A 26,847-nucleotide genomic window follows, 5' to 3' on the forward strand; every position below is an offset into this window, starting at 1 on the left:
GAGTTATAATGTTAAATTTACCATTATAAGTCTGTGAATGGATCATTAGGGTCCGGACTTTTCTAGCCTCAATCCATGGTTGAGGCTCTTTCCATCAACATGACCGTTGGGATAAGAGGAAAAATGCAGATTACCTAGACATCAGTTCTGATTTCCAGGGATTAATATACTTTTTCCTTGAGATACATTTTTATAAGGAATTCCTAACATCCCAACGGTCATGTTGATGGAGAGCCTCAACTATGGGTTTAGGTTAGCATTTTCCTTAGGTCCCTTAAGTTAGCTTATTAATGCAACCCCCCCTTTGTGTCCGTGATCAGGCTTGAACTCAGATACAAGCTAAGCTTGAGATGCTGAGTTCAATTTTGGTTAATTTGTAATTTTCACAAGCTTTAGGCTTGGGTTGTGTGCTTTTGGGCTAGGCTTGAGCTCAGTTGATAGGTACATTGATGTGGGTGTATTTGAATTCTGTAACCCCATAATACCTCATAGGAGGAGGCTTGCTTATAGATCTCTTAAAAAATATTTCAAACATTGGGTGGGGATATGAGTCTAGGATGCAGGACAATGAGGGAAGAAGATGAAAAAATGGGTAGTTAGGGGATCTGATTTGGGATTTGGGATTTGGAATTTGACGAAGGATTTGTGCGGCAATAGGAAAAGGGTTTCCAAAATCCTAATTGGCTATTGAAATGCAAAATGCAAAGTTTTATAAATTACTATATTTTCAATAGGGTAAAGGAAAGGATTGAAGGTTCAGGTTTGTAGGGTAAGGATTAAAGGTTAAGATACTTGAGAAATGATCAAAGATTGAGGAAAAGGTTAAAGGTTGCGGGGGAAAGGTTTTCAAAAATTCAAGAATTCAAGAAATGAGTTTCAAAAATTAAGAATTCAAGAAAATCAAGAACAAGAAACTAAAAGAAAAAAAAAATAAAAGAATAAAAAAGAAAGGGAAAATTACTAAAAGATGGTAAAATATTTTATTTATTAGAAAAAAATCTATTTTAAAATGTTTTTACCAAAATGAATTAAGTTGCTGGACTGTCCAGCTTTTTAGTAACTCCTTGGACTATCCAACATTTTAAATGTAGGCTAAATTAGTGAGGTGTTAAAACATTGGACAGTCCAACATTTTAACCATCAAAAGGGTATTTTTGGTAAAGCAATGTATTTTAACACGTTAAAACACTGGACTGTCCAGCGACTTAATTCGTTTTTGGTAATTTTTAATAAAATAGATTCTTTTTTGTAAATATTAAAATATTTTATCCTCTTTTAGTAATTTACCCAAAAAGAAATAGAGAAATCGATAGAGAAAAAGAATATTATCTTGGACTCATTGTAAAATGGTCTCACACCACACCCATTGTTGGGAATATCAAACTCAAGCTTTATTTTTATTCACCATTATTCTTTGTTAAAAAAATCCAAATACAATCTATATATAAAGAAAATAAATCCAAGAATCCTTATTAAAATAAAATATTAAATAAATAACTTAATTTCGTAACTTTCTCTCTCTTAATTTTTCAACCCTAATAAACGTAAATTAAAGACAAACTAATGTTACTAAACTGCTCCTAAATATTATATTAAGATCATGTGCCAATAAAACACCAAAATAAGCCCAAAAAAACATAAAAGTAAAGTCCTAAAACATTCAAAACTAAAAAAAAATAACTAATCTAAAATAATCCTGAATTATAAAACGATAAATTTAGACCCAATTAAGTGAAAGCCTAAATAATAAATTTTTTTCGTTGGAACCGTTGACTTGATTTGCATTCCGCATTAGTCAAACAAATGAGAAGACACAAATTTGGAAAAGTAGGTATTTGGTATCTTGATATTTATAGTCGCAATTGGTCAGTATTATGCATTTATTAGTTAATTCTAGCTATATAATTATCATTCTTCATTTTATTTTGTTCTTTTGCTAGTGAACTCTGCTATCATTATAGTTTCTGTTTTTAATTATTCTCTTGTCTAATAAGTTTCCTCAAGATGACAAAAAATATATATAGGAAAATGGGTAAAGCGTATACTGTTATATAGAGTTTATTTTTTCTGAGTCTTGTATTACAACTTTTTTGGGTCAAAATGTCTGATATTAGAAGGCCATTTTTAAGGTTCCTTTTAATAAGTAAATGTTCCCGGATAATTATCTGTTATCATTTATTGAGCCTCTAAAAAGTCTCTTTTTATTCTGTCTCATATTTTTTTGATGAGATTCGTCCCCTTTTAATACAAATAGTGACAAAAATATGTATTTGCTTGAAAGCTATAGCTGAACTAGTTTTGATTTATTCGAAGCCCCTTAAGTCATTAATTCCTTTCATACTTTTCTTACATGGGTTTCTGTCTATGTCTAGTGAAAACTCAGCATTCGGACTATTTGAACTTTGACCAAATTAATCATTTTCGTTAAGATTATGCCTGCATGTACCAGTCCTTTGTCTAAGAGAAGGAAAACGTCTAGTTTTTTTGACTTCCCTCTAATATACATTTTACCTTCTCTTTATTTCTTCCTGAAGGCTGGACTCTTGATTGTTGATACTCATTCAAAACCTCTCCATATAACCAGTTGACATTTCTCTAAGAGTTGTCAAGCACCAGACCAATTTGTAAAGCTGGGTTGGTCCAACTCCATAATGGGGTAGACTTAAATTCATGGTACTACTATTGGGGGGGGGGGGGGGGGGGGGGGGGTCTCAAACCAATGACCTCAACATGGGTTTTGCTCACTTGAACCACTTGACAAAAAAAAATGTTTGGACCTTACCCTTTTTTCTCCTCATTGGCTCTCTCAATTCCTATCAGTTCCACACGTGCAACATGGGATTTGCTCACTTGAACCACTTGACAACAAAAAATATGTTTGCACATCCTTTTTTGTCCTCATTGGCTTTCCCAATTCCTATCTATTCCCCACATTCATCTTCTAAAAATCTACCCATCTACTGATTATCTTCACTTTCTTTAACAAAATGTGGTCCATCCTTTTTAGAGAGCTGCTATTGCTCCACTAACTTTTACTAATGCCACACCAATTCCCATGTAAATCACCAAAGAATTGCACACAGTTGGTGTGGTGTTAGTAAAAGTTAGTGGGGGCAATAGTAACTCTCTTCTCTATCGTCTCGTGGATTTTCTTAATTGACTTGAACTGGTTGAATTCAGTGATCAAATGCTTATTTTACGAATCAATTTTTCTTTATATGCATGCTATTGTCAGTACCTTGCACGGAAAAGTCTTACCCGATGAGTAGATGCATATATGTCATATAGTGTGTTTCTTCCTTTTCTTTTCTTTTTTAATTGCATGTAACCCCCTGTTACTGATCAGGTTGAGGGATCCATGACTGTTTCAACAACTCTCAAGACTAGGGACCCATATATTATTGTTAAAGCTAGGGATCTCATAAAGCTTTTATCAAGAAGTGTCCCTGCACCTCAGGTATTCCTTGTTTATTGATCTTCTACTATTTGATTTGTAATACATGGATGTTCTATTACTTTTGAAACATGTTAAATACTTGAAATAAGTAAAGATATAGATAGAATAGTAATGTCTGATTAGTTGGAGGACATTGTCATATTCTTTTTGTTATATCATTATATAATGAAAACAGAGCTTTTGTGACATGTATCATTTGGCCACTTTTCCCCAAAAATGCTTCTATATGGTGATATCATGGTAAAACCAGTCTTTATGGAAGTTTTGTAATTTATGGAGGACCATTAGATAATCATCCCTAAAGTTGTTTAAATTTACAATGTTTCCAAGTAGTTCGTTGCAACCAACCATATCTACTCACGTGTCTCCCTTACCTATTTCTCTTAAAAGTTGTTTTGTCCAGATTTTTCATAATGTCATTACCTCTAATTGATAAGTTGGCTTGCAATTAAAATTATATAGTTAGAAAATCCTTGTTGAGATCTTCACAATGATGTTAGAAACTATATTTATTTAAATATAAAATTTTTATGAAGTTTTTTTGCAGTTCCCTTAGAAATTCGGTATTTTGGAATCAACAATGATTACCATATTTCCCTTAGAAATTTATTTTATTGTTAACATGTTTAGAATCTTACTTGTGGTTATAAGCTATGGATTTGATGTGACTCACTGATTTAAAATCTATGGCTCATCATTAAGGATATCTCTTTGATTCCTCAATAGCTTGTGAAACTTATTATTGATGATGTAACCTGCAACTACATTCGTGAGAAATATTTTGAATAAAAAAAGGGGGGGGGGGGTTGTTCCCTTCAACCCCAGCTTACCAATCAAAAAAAGAAAAAAGAAAAAGAGTGGTGGCCCAGCCAATCTAGATTCATGGGTACCCTTACAAATGATCTAGAGTTGGAAATAGGAAATGGGATCATGCACCACGTACAATGCACCATAGGTCATTAATTTTGAACGCATGACAGATTTTCATCAATCTGAATTGTCCAAGTGGCATTTCATGGTGTAAATGGAATTCAATATAAAATCACACAGCTGCTTAAGTTCTGCCATCTACCAAAAGGGCCTGGAAATTGATGTTAAATCCATTCTTCAATTCACGTGTTTGTACCACTGTTTTTTTTTATATATAGGTAAACAGATTTTTACTAAAAAATTAGAAAAAGGCGATCAAGGTGACAAACCACAATACAAAGCCTGCACAAAACAAAGGAACAAAACATTAAAGGGAACACATTGCCTCCCATTTGAAAACAAACTCCTCAAAAAAGACCCCTTTAAACGCACATCGACCTTACACCAATAAAATAATAACCCAAGAACCTCTAGAATCATGTCTTGATGAGTCTTTTCCACCTCCGAAAAAACCCTCCTATTTTTTTCCAACCAAGTCCCTCAACAAAGTGCAAAAGGGAGAAGAGCCCAAAGAAAATTCTTCCTTCCCAGAAACAAGTTTGAATTCCAGCTCTTAAAAAGGAGAAAACAATCAATTGGAAAGACCTAATTAACATTGAACAATTGCAAGAAATGAGTCCAAATTTTTTCCACGAATGGACAGTGAATGAGAATGTGATTGTTTAACTCTCTGTTATAAAAACATAAAACGCAAAAATTAGGAGTTATAAGACCTTGATGGATAAGTTGATCAAGAGTAAGCAATTTCCTTGAAACCGCTAGCCAAAAAAAAAAGGAATCTTATCAGGAAATTTTGCTTCCCAAATGGCTTTTACCAGAAAAGAGGCATTACCTTGGGGCTCAACAATGATTTTAAAAGAACTCTTTGAAAAACATCTCTTCTTTGAGCAGGTCCATTCCCAACTGTCACTCCCAAAAGGTTCTAGACACACATTGTCCAGCTTGGAGGATAGTTTTGCTAGCGTTTGAATCTCCTAATCATTGAAGTCTCTCCTAAAGCCCAAGTCCCAAGAAGTTTCATCCCCGTTCTAAGTCACGAAGGCAGGTAAAGGCATATCCTTTTTGGAGGATAGCTCATAAAGCGAAGGAAACTAAGCAAATAAAGAAATCTCACCATCCCACTTGTCTTCCCAAAACTTGATCCTTTCACCATTCCCCAATTTAAACACATTCCACTTCCTAAACTCTTGGCTTACCTTGACGATGCCTTTCCAAACTCCGCAACCAACAGAGTTCGTCACCCCTTCACTTTCCCAACCAAACCTTTTTTCCCCAAATTTTGCTTGAATGGTTCTTCTCCACAAACTATCCTTTATCCACTTCCAAATCGCCACAACCATTTTCCCATTAGGACAATATTATTCAACCTGAATTCTTTTATCCCGAAACCACATCTGTTTCTTTGGACCACAAACAATCTTCCACTTCACCAAATGGTATTTACACTTCCCCTCTTTGTCATTCCACAAGATTTCCCTAATCATCCTTTCCAATTTAACCTCGACATTCTTGGGCAATGAGAACAAGGATAAGTGGTACACTGAAATACTCTCTTGTTCAGGTTCAGGTTGGCTAGAAAGTTTGAGATTGGGGTTTTTTGGTTGAAGAACCAGAAAGCCATCTCATTATGGGAGAAAGGTAGGAAAGGGGAGTCTTCCCTCACTTTTGTGCTTCAGGAAGCAAAGTGGTTGATAGATCTTCTGAAGGCCTGTGGTACTGCACTTGGTAAGGAAATCTAGAACAAATCTACTATCAATTGTGGAATCAAGATGGCTTTTGGGGAGCAGAATAAGCATGGGCGGTTGCTTAAGATCACACAATGCTCGGATGGACTGTGGATAAACTCGATGAGAATTCCTGAAGGTTTTGTAGGTTTGGGTTGGAGGAACCTAGCTTCCAAGTTGGATGGGCAGATTCGACCTTGGGAAGGCGGTGTTGCTCCTCAGTTGAATGCTGACCAAAGTAATTAGTATCTAAGGAAAGAGAAGGTGAAGGTGGACAGTAATTTAGGAATTGTTGTTAAGGAGGTAGGTCCTAGTGTTCAAAATCCTTGGCAATCCCGGAGTCTGGAGCATTCAACCTTTAGCAAAGGTGTGGGGTTTGGTGTCGGAGTTAAGAGGAGTTGGTGGGGTCAGGATTCAAGGAGTTTGGTAGGGGCAAAGTTGAAAAAGGGAAGTGGAACTCCAGTGGGTTTACTTTGTGGAACTCCAGTGGGTTTTTAGCATTCAACCTTTAACAAAGGTGTGGGGTCTGTTGTTGGAGTTAAGAGGAGTTGGTGGGGTCAGGATTCAAGGAGTTTGGTAGGGGCAAAACTTGATAAAGGGGAGTGGAACTCCAGTGGGTTTGCTTTGTAGAACTCCTTTAGGAAGTAGAGGTGGGCCTTGGTTTGAGGCGGAAGATTTGGAGAAAATTTGGGGTGTCGTGGAGGAGGCCATTAAACTCAGTAGTCTCAACTCCATAGATAGACCCCTAATTCCTTTCAAACCAAATTGTGTTATTTTCTTCGCTGGGCCTGATTTGGCTTTTAATCTTTTGTTAAGATTAGGGCTCTTAATGGTGAATGATCAGTGGGCCCACTTTTCTGGATGGTTTGCCCACTGTAATGCTGCTGCTGCTGCAAAGGAGAAATTGGCAGGGCCATTGTGGCTAGAACTAAAAGGGCTCCCATTTCATCTTTGGACTGAGCCACACTTGAAGGATATTGGAGAGGACTTTGGATGTCTCTTTGAAGTTGATAGGCAGACGACTGACCATTCTGATTTAAGAGGGGCCAGAATCAAAGTTAGAGTTGCTTGTCGGGTTGTTCCAAGCTTGATCAAAGTCAGGATAGGTTGGTTTGACTATTATGTTGGAGTTTTGGTGTGTCTGGGCCTAAGAGGTGTTACGAAGACAACTATTGGGAAGGAAAAGGGCTCGCTAGCTTCCTTGGAGCAACCATTGCCTTCGATGGAAGAAAAAACATTCTTGTTGCAGTGGATTTGGTAGTTCCTGGCAGGCTTGCCACTCCGGTGGAGCTTGTTGAGGTGGAGACTGTTGTTTCAATAGTGGTGGTGGAGCAAGAAATGTTAGGTGTTGAGGACTTGACCACAGTGGTTAGCAAACCTGGGTTAAATGAATTGGCGTCTACACCTGTCGTGGTGGGGTTCGCTCCAGCTCATCTGAGGTTAGTGGATAATGCAGTCACGCTTGTTGCTATCTTTGATGGAGAGGTTATTTCCAATCATGGTGAGGCTAGACCTATATCAGTAGGGGAGGCTATGACAAGATGGCGATCGAATGGGCGACACGTGGTATGAAGGATTACGCTAGGAGGATTAGGTTGAACAATTTCAAGCTTCATCGGTTTTGGGGTATCTCGAGCGATTAAAGCTGGATCGAGGAGAAGTGTGGATTTGGTTGGTGACACGTGTGAGGCTATGACCTCGGTCGTTTCAGATTCTTTTACTAGTGGGATTTTTAATTGGGTAGGGAATTGTCTCTCAGATCCAAGCCCATCTTTTATGGCTAAACCCTGTAACTTGGAAGCCTTCCTTTCATCTCTAGAGCCTAGCCCAGCTGAGTTTCTAATTGGTCCAACCCAGGTACCACTCCTCAATTTCATGTTGCAACAAAGTCCATAAGTGAGGAGCCCAATTTACTGGAGGAGAACAGGGAGTTAAGCCCTACCATACGGGCTTCATCTGGTAGGCCTTGGCCGAAGTGTCTCAAACTTTGAGAACTCGACTAAACTTGAGAAGTGTTTAGTTTGTGTTGATGGGTGCCTGCACAACTGGTTCAAAGGAAGGTGTTTGACCCCCAACAACTTGGCTTAGTCGACTTCTTTTCTTTTGTCATTGTGACCGTGGGATTGGCTAAGTCGATCAGGGTTGTTGATGGTAGTGCTCATGTTTCAATGGATCCTAGTTTGTTTGGGTGGGTTACTTCAATAAGGAGCGCTGCAGGGTTAAAGCAAGGCTCGTGGGAGGGAATTTGAGATTTCTGGGGGTTGTGGAACCTGCTGTTAATCCTTGAAATCCGGTTATTAATATGATTTGTGATTCTTTTGTGGTTAACGATGTTGTTGTTGATGTTGGGATGCAGAGAAAAGTTCTAGATTGGGAGTTAGATGGTGCCTCAGAAGCTTTGAGTGTTAGCAAGCAGGATGCTCACGATTTTTGTGACTCATTGGTGGGGTAGCTTTTACAGAATGTTTTGGATATCAGCTTGACAATAGGTTTGTTGTTGGAGAATGGCCAAGAGGATGTTGGAATTTTGTTGGAAGTTGCTTTAAACATTAAGAACAGGTGTGTTCCTATGTCTAGAAGGTGTTGAGTTGCTGAGATGAGGAGGTTTGCGAACTGCACTGACTTGTAAAGTCCAGCTAGGGAGGGTGTAGTAGAAGTCTCTCCAATTCGGACATTGAAGGTGCTGGCATATCAGGTGTTGGAAGATGATACTAAGGGAGGCAAAAAGAAAATTTTTAGACTATTGAAGGATGTGAAGGATTTTTAGAGGACAATCCTTGAATTCCCAATCAAATCAAACTCAACTCGAGAACAAGGTGTGGAGTGAAGTTTTTTCATGTCGTGTAAGATTTTTTCTTGGAATGTGAGAGGCCTTAATGATAGTAGGAAACATGCAACAATGAAAGCAGTGGTAATTGTTGCTAAGCTAGACTTGGTGTGCTGCAAGAAACTAAATTAAATGCTATTAATAATGCAGATGTAGGCAAAATTTGGAGCTCCATGTTCACTGGCTGGTGCTTCCTCCCGATGATTGGGATAGCAGGGGGTGTGTTAGTCATGTTGGATAGAAGAGCTATTGTGGTGGAGGAGTTGCTGGCGGCTTTCTCGGTTTCTGTTCTATGCAAAGGAGTGAATGATAACTTTATGTGGGTTTTTTCAGGTGTTTATGGGCCTAATAGTGATAGAGAAGGACAAGGTTTTTGGGAAGAACTCGATGATGTGTGGGGGTTATTGGGGGAGATCATGGTGCATCGGAGGTGATTTCAATGTTATCAAATTCTCTTTTGAAAAATTAGGGGTGGGGTGTAGGGGGCTCTAGGATAACCAGCAAGATGAGGGCTTTTGAGGAGTCCGTTAATAGGAATGAGATGATGGACATCCCTCTATGTGGTGCTTCGTTTACTTGGTCTAATCATCTTGAATGATCTATTATGAATAGATTTTTGGTATGGGAGGAGCACTTCAAAGATATTATTCATGAATCTATTCCAAATCTGGCTTCAGACCATTGCCGATATCCTTGATAGTAGGATTGGTAAGGAAAGGTCCTCGTCCCTTTCGATTTGAGTACATGTGGCTCCATCATCAAAATTTCAAGGAGTTGATATAGGAATGGTGGAGTGAGTTGGAGTTCATAGGTAGGCTAGGGTTTGTGTTTAGATTGAAGTTGAGAGAAATCAAGTAGAGGTTTTTTTTTTTTTTTTAATGGGTAAGCTGGACTTGAACCCATGACCTCAAAAGTTATTTTGCAATGTGTCAAACCAACTGAGCTATGGATCTATGCCCAAATCAAGTAGAGGTTGAAGAGGTGGAATGAAGAGACTTTTGGGAGAACTAATGCGGGGAAGAAAGAAATTCTCAAGGAGATTGAACTCATTGATTTGAAGGAAAAGAGGGAGGTTTTGACTGGGGTTGAGAGGGATCGTAGGGTGGATTTGAAAGCTAATTTTAAAGGGTGGCGTTTTGGGAGGTAAGTTGGAAGCAAAAATCCAGAATTAAGTGGTTGAAAGAGGGTGACAAGAATACTAAGTTCTTTGACAAGGTCGTTATACTAAGTTCTTTGACAAGGTCGTTAACCACCGCATTCACACTAATCGTATTACAAAAAAATCAAGTGTAGGGGCTCTTGGGTGGAAGGGGAGGAGGGTGTTGTTAGTGTGGTGGTGGAGTTCTATAAGAATCTTTACTCAGAGGTTCACCGGGGACGATTGAGGCTTGATGGGCTTGGCTTTGATCAAATCTCTAAGGAGCAAAAGGAGTGGTTGGAAAGACCTTTTGAAGAAGAGGAGATGCTCGGGGTGGTTACTAGTTTCAGCTGTGACAAAGCTTCGAGTTCGGTGGGTTCTCTATGACTTTCTTTAATGAGTGCCGGGATGTCTTGAAAAGAGACCCAATAGAGGTGGTTCGTGATTTTTATTGTAATGGGTTTCTTAGATTTTGGGTCTAATTGTTCTTTCGTAGTGTTAATCCCTAAAAAGGAGGCTGTGGAGGATGTTACAAACTTGAGACCTATTAGTTTGGTGGGAGCAGTGTATAAGATCATTTCTAAATTGTTGGCTGCAAGATTGAAAACAGTGTTGCCTACCATTATTAACTCATCCCAGAGTGCGTTCCTAAGGGGAAGACAAATCATGGATGGTGTACTAGTGGCAAATGAGTGCATAGATTCCAGGGAAGATGAGGTGTTTTGAGGTTGGTGTGCAAGATTGATCTGGAGAAGGCGTATGACCATGTCAATTGGAGTTTCCTTAGGTACTTGTTTAGGTGCATGGGACATATGGATTCGTTGGGTGATGTGTGTTTCTTCGAAGCTCAATGGGGCTTAGGCAAGGCGGCCACTATCACCGTTCCTATGCCTAATTGTAGCAGAAGCTTTAAGCAGGAGGTTAGGAAAGGCTAGTGTGAATGGTGATCTTGTAGAGGTTGCTTCGGGGCAAGGTGGACCGATGATCTCTTATTTACACTTTGTCGATGATATTTTGGTGTTTGTGGATGCATCTGCAAGGCAGGTTGGTTTTCTAGGAGGTTTGTTGTGTTGTTTTGAAGTGGCCTCGGGTTTGGGTGTCAATTTTCATAGGAGCAAAGTGTTTGGGGTTGGAGAAGTTCTGAGAGCTCACTTGTTGGCAGCCGATTTGGGTTGCTAAGTAGGAGAGTTTCCCTCAACTTATTTCGGGTTACCATTTGTTGCGACTTACAATAGTAAACAATGTGGGATCTCATGGTGGAGAAAATCTGAAGAAGGTTGAGATCTTGGCAAGCAAGTATTTGTCGAAAGGGGGCAAACTAGTTCTAATCAAGAGTGTGTTGGCAAGTATATCGGTCTACTTCCTCTCTATATATGCCTAGGAATGTGGAAGTAAGGTTGGAAAAACTTTTTCGCGACTTCTTGTGGCATGACAGGTTCGGCAAAAGGAAGCTTCATTTGGTGAATTGGAAAAAAGTTTGTAAGCCTAAGGTGAAAGGGGGTCTGGGTATCAGGTATCTCTATGTTATGAGTCAAGCTTTGCTCGGGAAGTGGCTGTGGAGATTTGGGGTGGATGTCAATAGTTTGTGGAGGAAGGTGATTGCAACAAAGTTTGGGGCAGAGCCATTTGATTGGGAAAGTAGAGGTATGCGAATGCCCTTTGGTTGTGGGGTTTGGAAGGGGATTCTTAAAGTTCTTCTGGTGTTTTGCAAGTGCATTAAATTTGTGGTGGGTTCGGGAGAAAGAGTTCGATTTTGGGAAGACATTTGGTGTGCTGAGAGCTCACTCAGGTTGAGATTTCCACAGTTAGTTCTCCTTTCCACAAAAAGAGGATTACATGTGCGCAAGTTCCTTACCCAAACGAAAGGAGAAGAAGGTTGGGATCTTAGCTTTGGAAGGAATCTTAATGATTGGGAGTTGGAAGGGGTGTATGCGTTGCTTCAGTGTCTAGATGGTGTGAGATGCAATGTTGGTTAGGGTGATGCTCGTCTTTGGACATGGACTTCTTCAGGATCATTCTTTGTTAGTTCCTTTTATGACTCGATGTCTATATTTTCTAATTTCCCAGCAAAGAAAGTATAGGGCAAGAATGTACCTCCTAAGGTCTCTTTTTTCATTTGGTGTGCGGTGCAGAGGAAGACCTTGACTATGGATCAATTGATCATATAAGAAGTATTGGAGGGCTAATGTCTATTTACTTTGCTTAGAAGTCGAGGAGACCATTGATCTGAAAGCGCCCTCGATCCGCGGGGTGCGCGGATCCACTTTTGACCCTTGAGGTTTGGGAGTCGCCACTTAGTTATTACGGTCTAAGAACCGAATACCGACTCTAAACGGATAAAGAAATTAATCTACTGAAGAAAAACTGAATCCGGGGATCACATTACGGGGTTGGAAGGTGTTAGGCACCAACCCCGTCCGGCCAATGCCGGTCTCTACTTATCCCAAATAAGACTACATTGCTAACAACAAAACCTAGATAGAAAAATAACATAAATTTTACCTTCGATACGCAAAGATCTTATTCCCTCAGATCTGACAAAAACTGCTCTTTGTACCGTACTCCTTACTCTGTTCTGTTTCCGGATCTGATTTCTGATCTCCAATGCAAGGTATCTCTTTCTTGGATCTGGATTCTTTGAATTTGTTATGGATTTTGGGGTGTTTTTAAAGAGCTTCTAAGTGTTTTTCAATCTAAAATTGAGGTATGGGTGTTAGGTAAGGAGTTGGGGCTTCAAAATTAGGGTTTATGGGAGGCTTTTTGACCTACTTCTCTTAGGGTTTATGATTTGATACGAAAATAGGGTGTGAGGACCCCTATTTATAGATTTTTTTAAGGGTTGATTTAGATAAAATTAGTGTTTAATTAGAATTCTTTTAGTTAGAGTTGTATTTTAGTTAGAATTGTTTTAGGTAGAGTTGTATTTAAATTAGAATTGTTTTAGGTAGAGTTATATTTTAGTTAAAACTCTATTAAATAGAGTTATTATTTAATTAGAACTCTATTAGGATTTTGACTTTTGGTCCTATTTGATTGACTTTAAGATTTTGACTTTAGTCTTAATTGATTGATTTTAATATCTTGACCTTAGTCTTTCTTAATTGACTTTAATTTTGACTTTAGTCTTATTTGATTGACTTTAATACCTTGACTTTAGTCTTGCTTGGTTGACTTTAATTTTTTTGGAAAAACCCCCTGTATTATATCTTTAATTTTTTGGAACCCCAAATGAAGGGGTCCTTGAAGAAATATCTTGGCAACCCTCAACAATTTTGCCTGAGAGCTTGATTGATCGATTTCTTTGGTTCACAATTTTAAATTAATTTCATTAATGTTTCATTTTAATTATTTAATATTTTTATTTATTAATTTCGAAAATTTTAATTATAAAAATTGTGAAATTACCGTTTTGCCCTCAGAGAGGACTTTTCGTTGTTTTAAGTCTGTTTTTGATGTTCTAGGATGTTTTAGAATCGATTTTTCGTAAGGAATTCAATGAAAATATTGGTTTGTGTCGTTTATGAAATTTTTTGTGTGAAATGATCGTGAAATTTATGAGGGGCATTTTTGTAATTTTGTCGAATTCTGTGAAAATTGGTGAAATGATTTATTTGGTTTCGATTTGTTGTTTTATGTGTTTGAATGAGTTTTCCTAAGCGTAATGTAGGCTCTAGGGATATTTTGATGTTAGGGGTATTTTGGTAATTTGGTCATTTTTTAGTGATTTTTATCGTGAAATCTCTTTTTGTCTGTAAAATGATGATTTCTATGTTTCTGGAGTCGTATTTTCCTAGTTTAGTGTGGTTTTTAAGGTTTGGTCAGTTCGAGATACCTCATCCGGATTTTTGAAACATATCTGGTAACAAAATAAAGCATTAGAATAAACATCCATCATTGGGAATTGTTGCGATCGGGTTGATGAGTTGATTAATCAGGCGGATGCAAAAATGGGGTGTCTACAGATCATATCCTCCTCCATTGCATTTTCTCGAGCAAAGTTTGGAGCTTCATCCTTAACAGGTTTGGTGTGGAAGGGTGTTTCCCTGCCTCCGTCAAGGCTTTATTGACGAGACTGGGGGTATTCTTTTAGTGATGCTAAAAGTGTTCTGTAGGGGCTCACTCTCTTTGCAATTTGTTGGGTGATTTGGACGGAATGTAACAACAGATGTTTTGATGGTAAAGAAGAGACAATTGAGGAGGTGTCTTTCATAGTGCATTTGTGCGTCTTCTTCTAGTCCAAGGTTCTCCTTGAGTTCAAGGGTGTTTTTTTTAAAGATTTTGTGACTAGATGGGATTGAGTTTGTAGTATTTTGTGCTAATTGCTATTGTTTGTTAGTTTCTTTGTTGTCTTTGTTTTGCTAATTGGTTTTTTCGACTACTTCTATAATAAAATTCATTATTTATCAAAAAAAAGAAAAAAAATACTCTCTAAGGTGCTCCTAATTAAGGTCAACTTTCCTCCTTTGGATAGGTCCTTTGCTTTCCAAGAACTAAGCCTCTTTCCCAATCTTTCAATCACTGAGTTCCAAGTTGAAGTGCTTTTATATGTTGCTCCTAATAGTAACCCTAGATAATAAGAAGGAAATGAGTCTAGCTCGCAACCAAACATCGCCACCCACCTAGAAATCTCAGGCACCAAACCAACCCTTAACAACTTACTCCTTCTCAGATTTATGTTAAGACCTGAAATCGCTTTGAAATAGCTCAGGGGACCCCTCAGGAACCAAACTTGGTCAATTGAGGCCCCCCAAGTAAACTAGTGTGTCGTCAACAAACTGAAGATGAGTTATTTGCGGACTCCCAATCTTGACCTTGAACCCTTTTAACTCGCCTAAACTAGCTGCTTTCTTTACTAACCTCCCCAAGGCTTCAAGCACTATAACGAAGACGAGTGAGGATAGAGTATCCCCTTGCCTTAACCTTCTAGAACTCCTATAGTGGCTTGTTGGACTCCCGTTAAACAAGATTGAGAAGGAAGCCAGGGAAACATATTTCATTACCCAACTGACGTAGCGGAAACGTGTGAATCAATAGATTTGATAGGTCGTGTTCAATTGAACGCTCAAAATCAATTTGAATCAATAGATTCAATTGATAAATAAGCAATAGCTTGAAAGAAAATAAAGCATAAATCTAAAAAGTAATTAAAAGAGAAAAGATAATTGAATTGATTCATTATTTCTTGTTAATTTTCGGATAGGAAGCTCTTTATATAGATAACTCCGTCATAACAATTTAGAATCCTACTAAAATACTAAAAACTAACTTTCTTAACTTCTTTATAACATAATACTAACTTTCTTATCCTTTTAGAACTCAAATTGGACACTTCTAAGCACTTCTAATTATAGCCTAAATAATAAAAACGAATTTAAAATAAATTAGAAACTAATAACGAATTGTATTCCTAACATAACTATGAAATAAAAATCCTACTAAAACTCTAACTAGGAGTGCAAATGTCCTACATCACCAACCAATCCATTATGAACCAAAGCCCATCTTCTACGTCAAATACCTTAAGAACTCCCAATTCACAAGGTCATATGCTTTATGAAGATTGATTTTGCACACCAAGCCCGGGATCCCTTATCTTATTCTTGAAGCTATGCACATTAGCCACCAAAATCTCTTCCAATATTTGCCTCCCTCTAACGAATGCCCTTTGCTCCATACCAATTACGCCTGATATCATCCCTTTCAACTTCGAAGCCAACACTTTTGAAATGATTTCGTATGTGGAACTCATCAAACTAATGGGTCTAAAATCATCTAAATCCGTAGTCCCCTCCATTTTCGGAATCAACACCACAAACGAATTATTCAAACCGTAGTCCAAATTTTTTCTCCTTGAGATCCCTAACCACTCCTAAAAGATCACCCTCGATTGTATCCCAACAACTCAATCAAAACTCTATCAAAAAGCCATCAGGCCCAGGAGAATCTTCACTATTCATTTCCAGCACCGCTTTACGAACCTCTTCACTAACAATTGGTCTTTCTAACCACCACTGTTACTGATGGGAAATAGACTCAAAATCCAACGACTCTGGGTAGGGCCTCATGGGGTGATCTTACACATAAGGATTTCTATAAAAATCCACAATCCCATTCTTAATCTTTTCCTCTCCCTTGAAAATCTCCCCATTGATACTCACTTTTCTTAAATTATTACCTCTCCTCCGAACATTTGCCACTCTGTGAAAAAAAAAACTTAGTGTTATTGTCCCATTCTTTTAGCCATTTTACCTTTGCTTTTTTTTTTTTCCTGCTTCCAACTCACTTCTTCCATCAAGCACACCTTTTGGAACTCGGCTTTAAGGTTTGTTCTTTTAAGTTTTTTTCCTCCAAAGATAAGCTCAGACCTTCCTCCTTCCTATCCAAGCACTCCAAATCCTTAAGAGTAGCTCTCTTTTTCTGATCGACTTTCCCAAAGACCTCCACATTTCAAACCTTCATTTTTTTCTTTGAGAGCTCTCAGTTTACGCCTAAAAACAGGTACAAGATCCTTGACAAACACTAACTCTTTCCACCATCCATCCACCAAGTTTCTAAAGTCCCCATGCAATAAGCATGTATTCTCAAACCTAACCGGTCTTGGTCTCTTAATCTGCATCCTGATCTCCAGAATAATTGGGTCATGAAAAGAGGCTGGATTCGACCTAGAGAACTGGGAACTTGGCCCGAAATGATCTCCCCACTCCCCCAGAATCAGGAATCTATCCAACCTAGACATCTTTGGCTTATTCTGATTATTCGACCAAGTAAACTCTCTCCCTTCTGGCAACTAGTGTTGTCAAATGCGGTCGCATATTCCCATGTGTGACAACATATTCTATTTTCACAGTGAAAATTGCATATGCTACAGTCGAATACTCCAAATTATGCCAATATGCGAAGATATATTTTTCTGCATTTTTTTTCTTGCATCATATGCAATGTGCGAAATCGCATATGTGAACAACATGTGTTGGTCGCACATGGTGGCATATGCTATTTAACAACATTGCTAGCAGTAGATCCTCAAGAAAGGATCAATTCACAAAAGCCCCAAAAGGCTCCCAACAGAGAATCCAACACCTTTACTTTATCTTTTTGCCAGTTGCCACATTATTACAATCCCACTTGACACACCAAAGGCCTAGATCCAAGGCCTCCTAATCTCAGGACCCCACAACTCCTTGATGATTGACTCATTACACTCCTTTAACTTTGTCTCTTGCAACGTAACTATTTGAGGGTTATTTAACTGAATCACTGCCTTCACAGTTTCTTCCTGCTACCCAAACCTCTGACATTCATACTACTTAATCAAGCCCAAACGCTTGATAGCTATTCATGTATTATAGCTTTATAACAAGAACCTCATTGCATAGGCTCATATTCAACAATTTAAGTTAAATATTTTGCAATTCACCTCATCTCAGTAAATCATATAATATATTATTTGGATGTATCCAGTACTTCATCAATATATACATTACGTGCTTCATAGATACTCCTGCTTTCTAAGTTTTGTAAAGATTACGGCTTTTCCACTCTTGCTTCTGCTTCATGCTACAACTATGGTCTTGGTTGAGACTGCCTAAACCAGGAGCAAGAGTGGTACAGTTCTAGCTGAAGCACATTTACCTGTAGTTCACATTGCTTATATGATACATTCATGTCATAGGCAATCAAGATACTTGATGACGAGATGCAGTGTGATATCATAAAGATTGGCAACCTCATCCGCAACAAGGTATACTGTTTTCTTCTAATTATTCATGGACTTGTCTATGCATTTTTTGAGCTGATGTTACCAACATTCATTCTGAATCTGTTGAGATATTGATGTCATTCTTGGCAAATATTAACTATATTTGTCAAAATTTTAGGGATGCATGTAGAAGCTTTCATAAATGTTGTGTACAATATCTATATGTATGCATATCCTGTTTACTCTATTTTATTCACTCCTAGATGATTTCATGTCTTTCCATACATCAACTGTATCAACTTTGAGGATCAGAGTTGTCTAAGATTCCTGTAGTGGTTTTTAGCTTTGAAAGAATTTTATGGAGTGGAAACTGTCAATTGATGTCTCACTTTTGGTCATGCTTCATTTGCTTTCCCCTATTGGGCAAGTGAGCTTTGGCAAAAAACAAGGCTCTAAGGATAAGTCTAGTGTTGGCACCACATCTCAAAAGTAACTACTACTTATTGTGAGACATTCTGATCTTCTGATGTTACCAAGAAGACCCTTTGAGCGATCAAATTAGTTGGGGTCTGTAGATCACATCACTCCAGAAGCACTCTTTTAGTTTAATCACCAACATCTCATTCTGTGGATAACATAATTATCAGTCTCTTCATCTTTATGGATGATAAAATCAAGGTTTGAAAATGGTCCCTTCAAGGTACTTCCTGGCCATCACTTTTTATTGACTGACTCTCAATGATGATTATGATGTGTATTGAAGCTAATTCTCCGTGTAGCCTTAGTCAAAATCAAGTGGTTATAGTGTTTATTTATTTTTATCTTACGTAACCATTTATTCTTGATGATTGGTAAACCGTGCCATCATTTAATTATATTCATTGAACTATGTGGTGTTTTTGATATTCTAGTTGCGTTAACTATCTAATCTTTCAATTAGGCTATCAAATGATTCAAACTGATCTGATAAGGTCAATCATCAAATCAACTTAAGTGAAACCAAGATCAAATCATCTTAGTTGTTGGATTATATTGAATATTATAAACCTTTTGAATCATTCAATCTAGTTGAGCTGATCTATGAATTATTTTTGCATCGGATCAAAGATGAGATCTATTAATCACCTTCTCCTTCCTTGTCCCTATGGCAGGAAGCGTTTGGTCTCACTTGTTATTTCATTTTCATTTGTTCATTTCTTATTTTGTGCGGTTCTCTTTGCTAGCTGGTATTGTTTTGCTTTTGATAGTAGAGCCACAACTTCGTGCGAGTCTTTTGCCCTTTGCAAGTTGTTGGTGCATTTGGAAAGAGATGAATTTTAGTACCCTTCAAAAGAAAATATAAATAGATAATCACTATATCGGACATCAAAGGAACAATGTTTTATTGGTTCAAGATTCATGTGGATTTTAGGAAGGGCTTTTGTTAGGAATTTGTATTTCATGGGATTCCTTGATGGCATGAGTTCGATGGGGTTTTTCTGTATTGAATGGCTGCTTCTATAAGGGTTGTGCTCTTTGGAAGGTGTCTTCGTCCTCTGCTTTAGCCTTCCCTTTTGCTTTTTTTTTTTTCTCTTTCATTATCTGAGGCAATCTTTGTACTTCATGTGTATCTATATATGGTCAGGATCCCTTGACTCATGAAGGATGCTGACTCATGGAAAAAAACACATGATCCCAACCATATAAAGACAAAATCCAATTGTTGAGATTTATCCTTGGGATAAGTATCTCCAAGATATTTGTTATCAAGATACTCATAAATCTTAACTGTTGGATATTGTATCTAAACTGTTATGATCATGTGTTTTCTCATGAACCATTCTTCATCCCAACCTATATATATGTAATTTCTCTCTTTCATTTTCTGAGGCAATCTTTGTACTTCATTTATGTATATATGTGGTCAGGATCCCTTGACTCATGAAGAATGATGACTCATGGAAAAAACACATGGTCGCAACCATTTAAAGACAAAATCCAATGGTTGAGATATATCCTCAAGATAAGTATCTTTGAGATATGTGTTATAAAGATACACATAAATCTTAACTGTTGGATATTGTATCTAAACGGTTGGGGTCATGTGTTTTCTCATGAATCATTCTTCATGAGTCAACGGATCCCAACCCATATATTTATGTAATTTCTGTCTGTTTCCAAGACTTCAAATTGAATTTGTTTCATCGTAGCAATGAAGAGTGAGCCCCCCCCCCCTCCCCCCCCTTGTCTCATTATTCTTTTTTTCCTTCTTTGTTCTATGTCAATGATTAATTAAGAACATTTTCCAGCCCATTTGTTTTTACTTGATAAGTAAAATTTCATTAGAACAGAGAAAGGGCGATCAAGGAGACCAGCCCAAGAACAAAGAGCACACACACAAAACACTACTTCGCAAATAAATTACAAATCTTTTCCGTCTAGCCAAAAATCTTCAATGAACACCCTTCTAAAAACCTTAAACATATTGGCTTAGAAATGCAATAGGTTAAATATATTTGTAATCTTCCACGACTTGCTTCTTACCTTCAACGATTCAAGTGTTTCTTGTTGACAACCATTTTACCCCAAAAGACCGATCTGATGGGGAAGGCACAACTATGAATATAAGAGGGTCACAGGTCGAATTGGGGCACGATATGTGAGCACGTAACACTTGGGAGTGGAGGTGCATAACCCAACACTCCCCCTCACCCGTAAGGGTGGAAAATTCCTTCGAGGAGACTCGAACCCGTGACCCAAACCTAGTGCTTTGATACCATGCTGACAACCATTTTACCCCGAAAGACAGATCTGATGGGGAAGGTGCAACTATGAATATAATAGGTTGGAAGACTATTGTGTGAATGGATCTTGGTCTTGGGATTTTAGATTTCGGAGGGATTTTAATGATTGGAAGGTTCAAGAAGTTGGAAGACTATTAAGCCGCACTTGTTCAGTCCACATTGAGGTAGAAAAAGAAAAGGTGGCAAGTTAGCAAGGATAGCGTTTTCTTGGTAAGGTCGTTCTATCGATCATTGATTGAGGCTGATCCATCCTCATTCTCGGAGGTAGCGGTATGGGGTCCAAGAGTACCTTCTAAGGTGGGCTTCTTCATCTGGACGGTTGTGTTGGATAGGATCCAAACGATAGATTTCCCAATGAAGAGGGGCTTTTATATCACTAATTGTTGTGTGATGTGCCATGAGGATGCGGAATCAGCAAACCATCTCTTAATTCATTGTAAGGTAGCCCAAAAGGTTTGGGCCCATTTTCTGGGTTTATTCGGGGTTTCAATCTGCGTTCCTGCTACTTCGTGAGATCTATTTACTTCTAAGTTACATGTTGGATGCCCATTTGAGGGTATGAAGAGGGTGCTTTGGAGCATCACCCATTTTGCCATTTGTTGGTGCTTGTGGAAGGAGCAAAACGGTAGGATCATTGAGGAAAAGGCGTCGAGCATCCTGGATCTTATTATCGATGTATTAGGGGTCATTTTCCTGTCAAAAGTGTATGGCGAGTTTAGAGGAATGTTTTTTTCCATTTTGTAGAGAGGTAGGATTGGATATGTAGAATTGCGAGTAACATCTGTACTGGTTTCGCTTGACTAGCCATCTTGACTGATCTTACTCTTCTCTTATTAATGGAATTGTTTACTTAAAAAAAATAATGAATATAAGAGGGTCACGGGTTGAATTGGGGCACGATACGTGAGCACGTGACACCTGGGAGTGGAGGCGGATAACACAACACTCAACATTTATCTCCTTCCAGATGTCCCGGTTGCAAAGGGAGTCAAATTCCACAATCTCTGTGCTGCCCCAAAAAAAAACCCCCCCTACCCACCCAATTCATCCATGATTGGAACAAAGAAAGTGAGGTAGAAGGAAAACACCCTATAACTCTGAATAACGAAAGGAAGTAAAACCAAATCCTTTGAGAAATTGAGCAATGCACAAGGATATGTCCTGCAGACATATCGTGGGTCTTGGGGGGAGATTTCAATATCATTCGTTTTGCGTGCGAAAGAACCGGGGAGACGAGATTCACATCGAAGATGCGTAAATTCTCGGAGTTTGTTGATAGGAATGCGCTGATTGATTTGCCGCTTTGTGGGGGAAGATTCACGTGGTCCAATAATCAGGAGAATCCGATTCTTAGTAGATTGGATCGCTTTCTCGTATCGTTGGAGTGGGATGACCTCTTTAGTAGAGTTACTCAGGAGAAACTGTCCAATTCGGTGTCAGACCATTGTCCTATTTCTCTGACGGCAGGTCTGCCAAGGAACAAGCCTACGCCTTTTAGATTTGAGAACATGTGGTTGGAACACCAAGGTTTTGAGGAGATGATTAATATCTGGTGGAATGAGTTTTCGTTTGTTGGTAAGCCAGGAAGAGTGCTGAGGTTAAAGCTGAAGGCGATTAAAGAAAAGTTAAAAATGTAGAATAAAGAAACGTTTGGGTCTGTGAATGATAGGAAAATTGCTGCGTTGTTGGAATTGCAAGAGCTCGAGGGCAAGGAGGAAAGAGGAGTTTTGGGTGTTGAGGGGAGACTGAGACGAGCAGATCTTAGAGTTGAATTTGAAAAATTAGCTACTATGGAGGAAATTTGCTGGAAACAAAAGTCAAGAGTTCAGTGGCTCAAGGAGGGCGATAGGAATACCTCTTTTTTCCATGGCATGGTGAATTTTAATAGTCAGGTTAACTTCATTTCAAAGCTCAAGGTGAATGATTCGTGGAAGGTAGGTGAGGAGGAGGTGTCAGAGGGTGTGGTGCAATTCTACAAGAATCTGTATTCGGAAGAGTTTGTGGATAGGCCGACATTGAATTCTTTACATTTTGATAGCATTTCCACAGAACAACAGAGGTGGCTTGAAAGACCGTTTGATGTAAACGAGGTATGGGGAGTGGTGAGAGGTTTGGCTAGTGACAAGGCACCGGGGCCGGATATGTTTTCCCTAGGCTTCTTCAAAGCTTGTTGGGAAACAGTGAAAGTGGATGTGATGGCGGCTGTTGAGGATTTTCATAGGGAAGGTTATTTAGATCTGGGATCCAATTGTACTTTCCTTGCTCTTATCCCCAAGGTGTTGGGCACGGAAGATATCACGGATCTTAGACCGATAAGCTTGGTGAGCTCAGTCTATAAGATCATATCGAAGGTTTTGGCGGCGAGGCTTAAAAAGGTGTTAAGTAATCTTATTGGTCTGGCGCAAGGAGCTTTTGTTACAGGAAGGCAAATTCTAGATGGAGTTCTTATAGCGAATGAATGCATTGACTCACACAGAAAAGCGAAATCCCCGGGGTTAGTCTGTAAAGTTGATCTAGAGAAAGCCTATGACCATGTTAACTTGAATCTAGTGAAGTATCTGTTGAGGAGGATGGGGTTCGGGGAAAGGTGGGTTAAATGGGTCATGAAGTGCATCTCAACTGCTACATTTTCGATCTTGGTGAATGGATCTTTAAAGGGGTACTTTAGAAGCTCAAGGGGGCTTCGTCAAGGAGATCCGTTGTCGCCTTTTCTGTTCGTGATAGTCATGGAGGCATTGGGCAGGATGTTATCTAAAGCGGTGGATGTAGGGGAGATGTCGGGTTACTCTACTAGGGTGGGGGGACATGTGGTGTCCCATCTACAGCTTGCGGATGATACCTTGATTTTTCTTGACTATTCTCTAAGACAGTTGAGCTTTCTTAGTGGTATTCTTGGGTGTTTTGAGGCAATTTCGGGCATTCCAGTTAATCTTCGCAAAAGTAAATTGTATGTGGTAGGGGAGGTTAAAGGTTTGGCGGTAGCAGCGGCATTGATCGGATTTCAGATAGGGGTCCTCCCATCTACATACTTGGGGCTCCCGTTGGGGATGAGTTATACCAGTAAAGATATTTGGGAGCCGGTGATTGAAAGAATGAGAAAGAGACTCAGCACGTGGAAAGCTAAGCTATTATCGAAAGGAGGGAAGATTACCCTTATAAAGAGCGTTTTGGCAAGCATTCTTATTTACACTCTTTCCTTGTTTTCCCTGCCAAGGCAGGTGGAAGTGTAAATAGAAAGAATCTGTCGTGATTTTCTGTGGCATGGCAAAGGCGGCTTGAGGAAATATCATTGGGTGAGCTGGAGCAAGCTTTGCTTGCCCAAGAAGAATGGGGGCTTGGGTATCCGTAGATTTGGTCCTATGAATTCGGCTCTTTTGGGGAAGTGGCTTTGGAGGTTTGGGGAGGAGGAGGAGAGTCTTTGGAGAAGAGTGATTGTGGATAAATATGGGTCAGTGAGAATGGTTGGGAGAGTGGTCCGGTGCGTAGTGCAACGGGTTGTGGGGTGTGGAAGGATATTCTCAAGAGATTTTCGTTATTTAAGAGTAGAGTGAGATGTAAGGTTGGGAGTGGTACCAAGTTGAGATTTTGGGAGGATTGGTGGTGTGGAGATGAACTTCTCAAGGACTTATTCCCAAATCTTTACGAAGTGTCTTTGAAAAAGAACCAAGTTATATCTGCTTTCAAGAGTAGTGTTAATGATACGCTAAATTGGGACTTTGGGTTTCGAAGAACTTTCAATGACTGGGAGGTGGAGGCGATTGGAAGGTTCATTTGTATGGTGGAAAATAGCTTTGTGCAAAATCCAGTTGAAGATAAAAGGGTGTGGGGAGGCATTAGGGATGGGAAGTTCACGGTCAAATCTATGTATGTTGGTCTTGTTCCTAGGAGCAATGTAGTTTTCCCTAAATCACTCGTCTGGGGAGGTAAAATTCCACCTAAAATTTCGGTTTTCCTTTGGTTGGCAACCTTAGGGAGACTTGCAACAGTGGATCAACTGGTTAGAAGAGGTTTTATTTCTCCAAATTAGCGTTGTTTGTGCAAATCCCAGGAAGAAATGGTGGATCATTTACTTATTCATTGTCGGGTGGCTTGGCACATATGGTCGCATTTCTTATCGTTGTTCGGTATTGTGGGTTGTTTTCCTCGCTCAATTAAGGCGGTCCTGGAGTCTTGGATGGTGTGGGGAGGGTCTTTCTTGTCTTCTAAATGGATTCTTTGGTTCTTGGCCCCTTTTGCGATTTGTTGGGGTATTTGGAAAGAGCGTAATCATTGCATCTTTGAAGGGATAGTATCTACGTTGGAAGTATTAATTTTTTCTATTTTGGAGTTGTTGTACTCTTGGAGCAAACTTTATAAAGAGTTCAAAGGGGTTTTCTTTGAAGATTTTGTTGGGCGGTGTGAGAGGATTTGTTTGCTGCCAAGGGTCTAACTTGTAGTTTGCGCTTTGTTGTCTTTCCTTTTGTTGTGCTGTTTTTCTTGTTGGTTCCTTGATTGGGTTGGTCATCTCGACCCCCTTGTTCTCTTTCGTAATAAAATTATCTTTACTTATAAAAAAAAAATGTCCTGCAAACATCCCATTCTTTTTACACTGATTGCATAAGTTTGTTATAATCTGATCCGGCGTAGGCAACTTTCCTTGCAATGTTCCCAAACAAAGAATGACATCTTGGACAAAACCTTCATACCCGAAACGATTGATGCCGATAAGGAAGTATGAGACGTTTGGCTCAATGAAAATAGAAAGATATGACACAAAATGATCCATCCATTGATCCTACTCAAAACCTGCAATCCTCCTCCACTTCCTAAATTGGAACTGTTTCAACACACCTGTTAGACGCCCCTCGTTCTTCATCTCGCAGTTGTTAAAAGATCTAAAACCAAAGACCCAAGCAACTGTCCTCTCATCCCTGAATATGAAAGAGGAAATATGCCAAAAGAGAAAAGAAACAAAAAGAAAAGAAAAGAGGAACAAAGTAAACCTGTGAATCTCGTTTGCTTGACCATGTTTAGGTTACGTTGAACAATTGGTTAAAAGAATTTCATATGGATGTCCTTTTCATCGCATTAATTCATGTTCATGCTACCGTCGATATCAACCATGAATGGAACATATACTTGGCTAATGCAATGGCCGTTGACCAAAATGCCTAGATACAAATCTAATGAAGCGTGTACATGTCTAAGCCTTTATTTTTTGTACTGATTGCTCTCTATTTTGGTGACCTTTATTGAATGTTTGTCATACATCTTATCATCATTATCTTCTGCAGGAACGATTTGTTAAACGGAGGCAGCATCTTTTGGGCCCCAATTTGTCTACTTTGAAGGTGTGTACACTTCAGCAAATGTGTGTTTGAATAGATACAATCATTTAACATTAAGGATGTGAGTTATATGTTTGAGCTGATATGGTCTTGCTCTTCTTCTCTGGTGCAGGCTATTGAGATTTTGACTAAATGTTATGTTCTAGTTCAGGTCTATCCCTGAGGCTTATTACTTCTTCTCCTCAAGTTCCATTTTGTTGTTCATTACATTTTCTTTTTGTTATGTCTATGCTGTATAGACTCTAGAACACTTTCCAATAACAGAAGATGTGGCTCTAGACAGTTGAATAGAGGAATAGGATTTGTTTAGCCGACCCAAAATCTTTCAGATAAGTCTTTGACGATGGTGTTGTCCAAATTACATAGTTTTTGAACTGCTAAGTGGCAAGGTATTGAATTTTGGTGTCAGGTATATTTTGAGCTCCCAGGGTGAAAGCACTCTCATAAACCACTAAACTATAATAATGAACAAATATGAAGTGAGGAAATGAATGACCACGTCATTTTGGTACATGTAGAAAAGTTATGCATGAAACTGATAATAGCATACTTTAAGTATATAATAGCTCCTTTTAGTTAAAATAAAATGAAACTTATGTAACTATTAGACCTAGTTTTGTTAAACACTACGGCGTGAGGTAAGGTACTTCAAATTGCCACATCTGTAGTTCCATACTTCAAACTTTCTAAGTTTTAATGCCTCAAAATAAACGCAAAACTTGAGGGTTAACAATCACTGTAAAAAAAGAAGCAGCTGAACTCCACTCTAAGACTAGAAAGAGCTTAGGCTATAAATAGAAAAATTATGGAAAAAGAAGAGTCAGAAATTGCTCTAGCTCTGGACTGACTATTTATTGTAGAGAATAGGGTCAAAACAAAATGTATATGTTAAACATGGTTAAGGATCTTTGTGTAAATTAAATGTTACAATAGGGATAACTTCATAATTAAAGGATTGTTAA

At 38.7% G+C, this 26,847-nt stretch overlaps 1 protein-coding gene across 2 annotated transcripts in view; it reads left to right on the top strand.

Moving 5' to 3' along the window:
* LOC147393264 (RNA-binding KH domain-containing protein) overlaps nucleotides 1-26,847 on the top strand; it is a 35,902-nt gene that overhangs the window by 5,805 nt on the left and 3,250 nt on the right. For both annotated transcript variants that reach the window (XM_086454928.1, XM_086454929.1), the window contains exons 4-7: nucleotides 3,347-3,457; nucleotides 17,749-17,817; nucleotides 25,832-25,888; nucleotides 25,998-26,036. In XM_086454928.1, coding sequence (XP_086311054.1) covers nucleotides 3,347-3,457; nucleotides 17,749-17,817; nucleotides 25,832-25,888; nucleotides 25,998-26,036 — 276 coding nt within the window. The remainder of the gene's footprint in view (nucleotides 1-3,346; nucleotides 3,458-17,748; nucleotides 17,818-25,831; nucleotides 25,889-25,997; nucleotides 26,037-26,847) is intronic.

The sequence above is a fragment of the Akebia trifoliata genome, chromosome 10, assembly GCF_017979445.1.
Source record: "Akebia trifoliata isolate Shusen 1 chromosome 10, ASM1797944v1, whole genome shotgun sequence".
NCBI classification, from domain to species: domain Eukaryota; kingdom Viridiplantae; phylum Streptophyta; class Magnoliopsida; order Ranunculales; family Lardizabalaceae; genus Akebia; species Akebia trifoliata.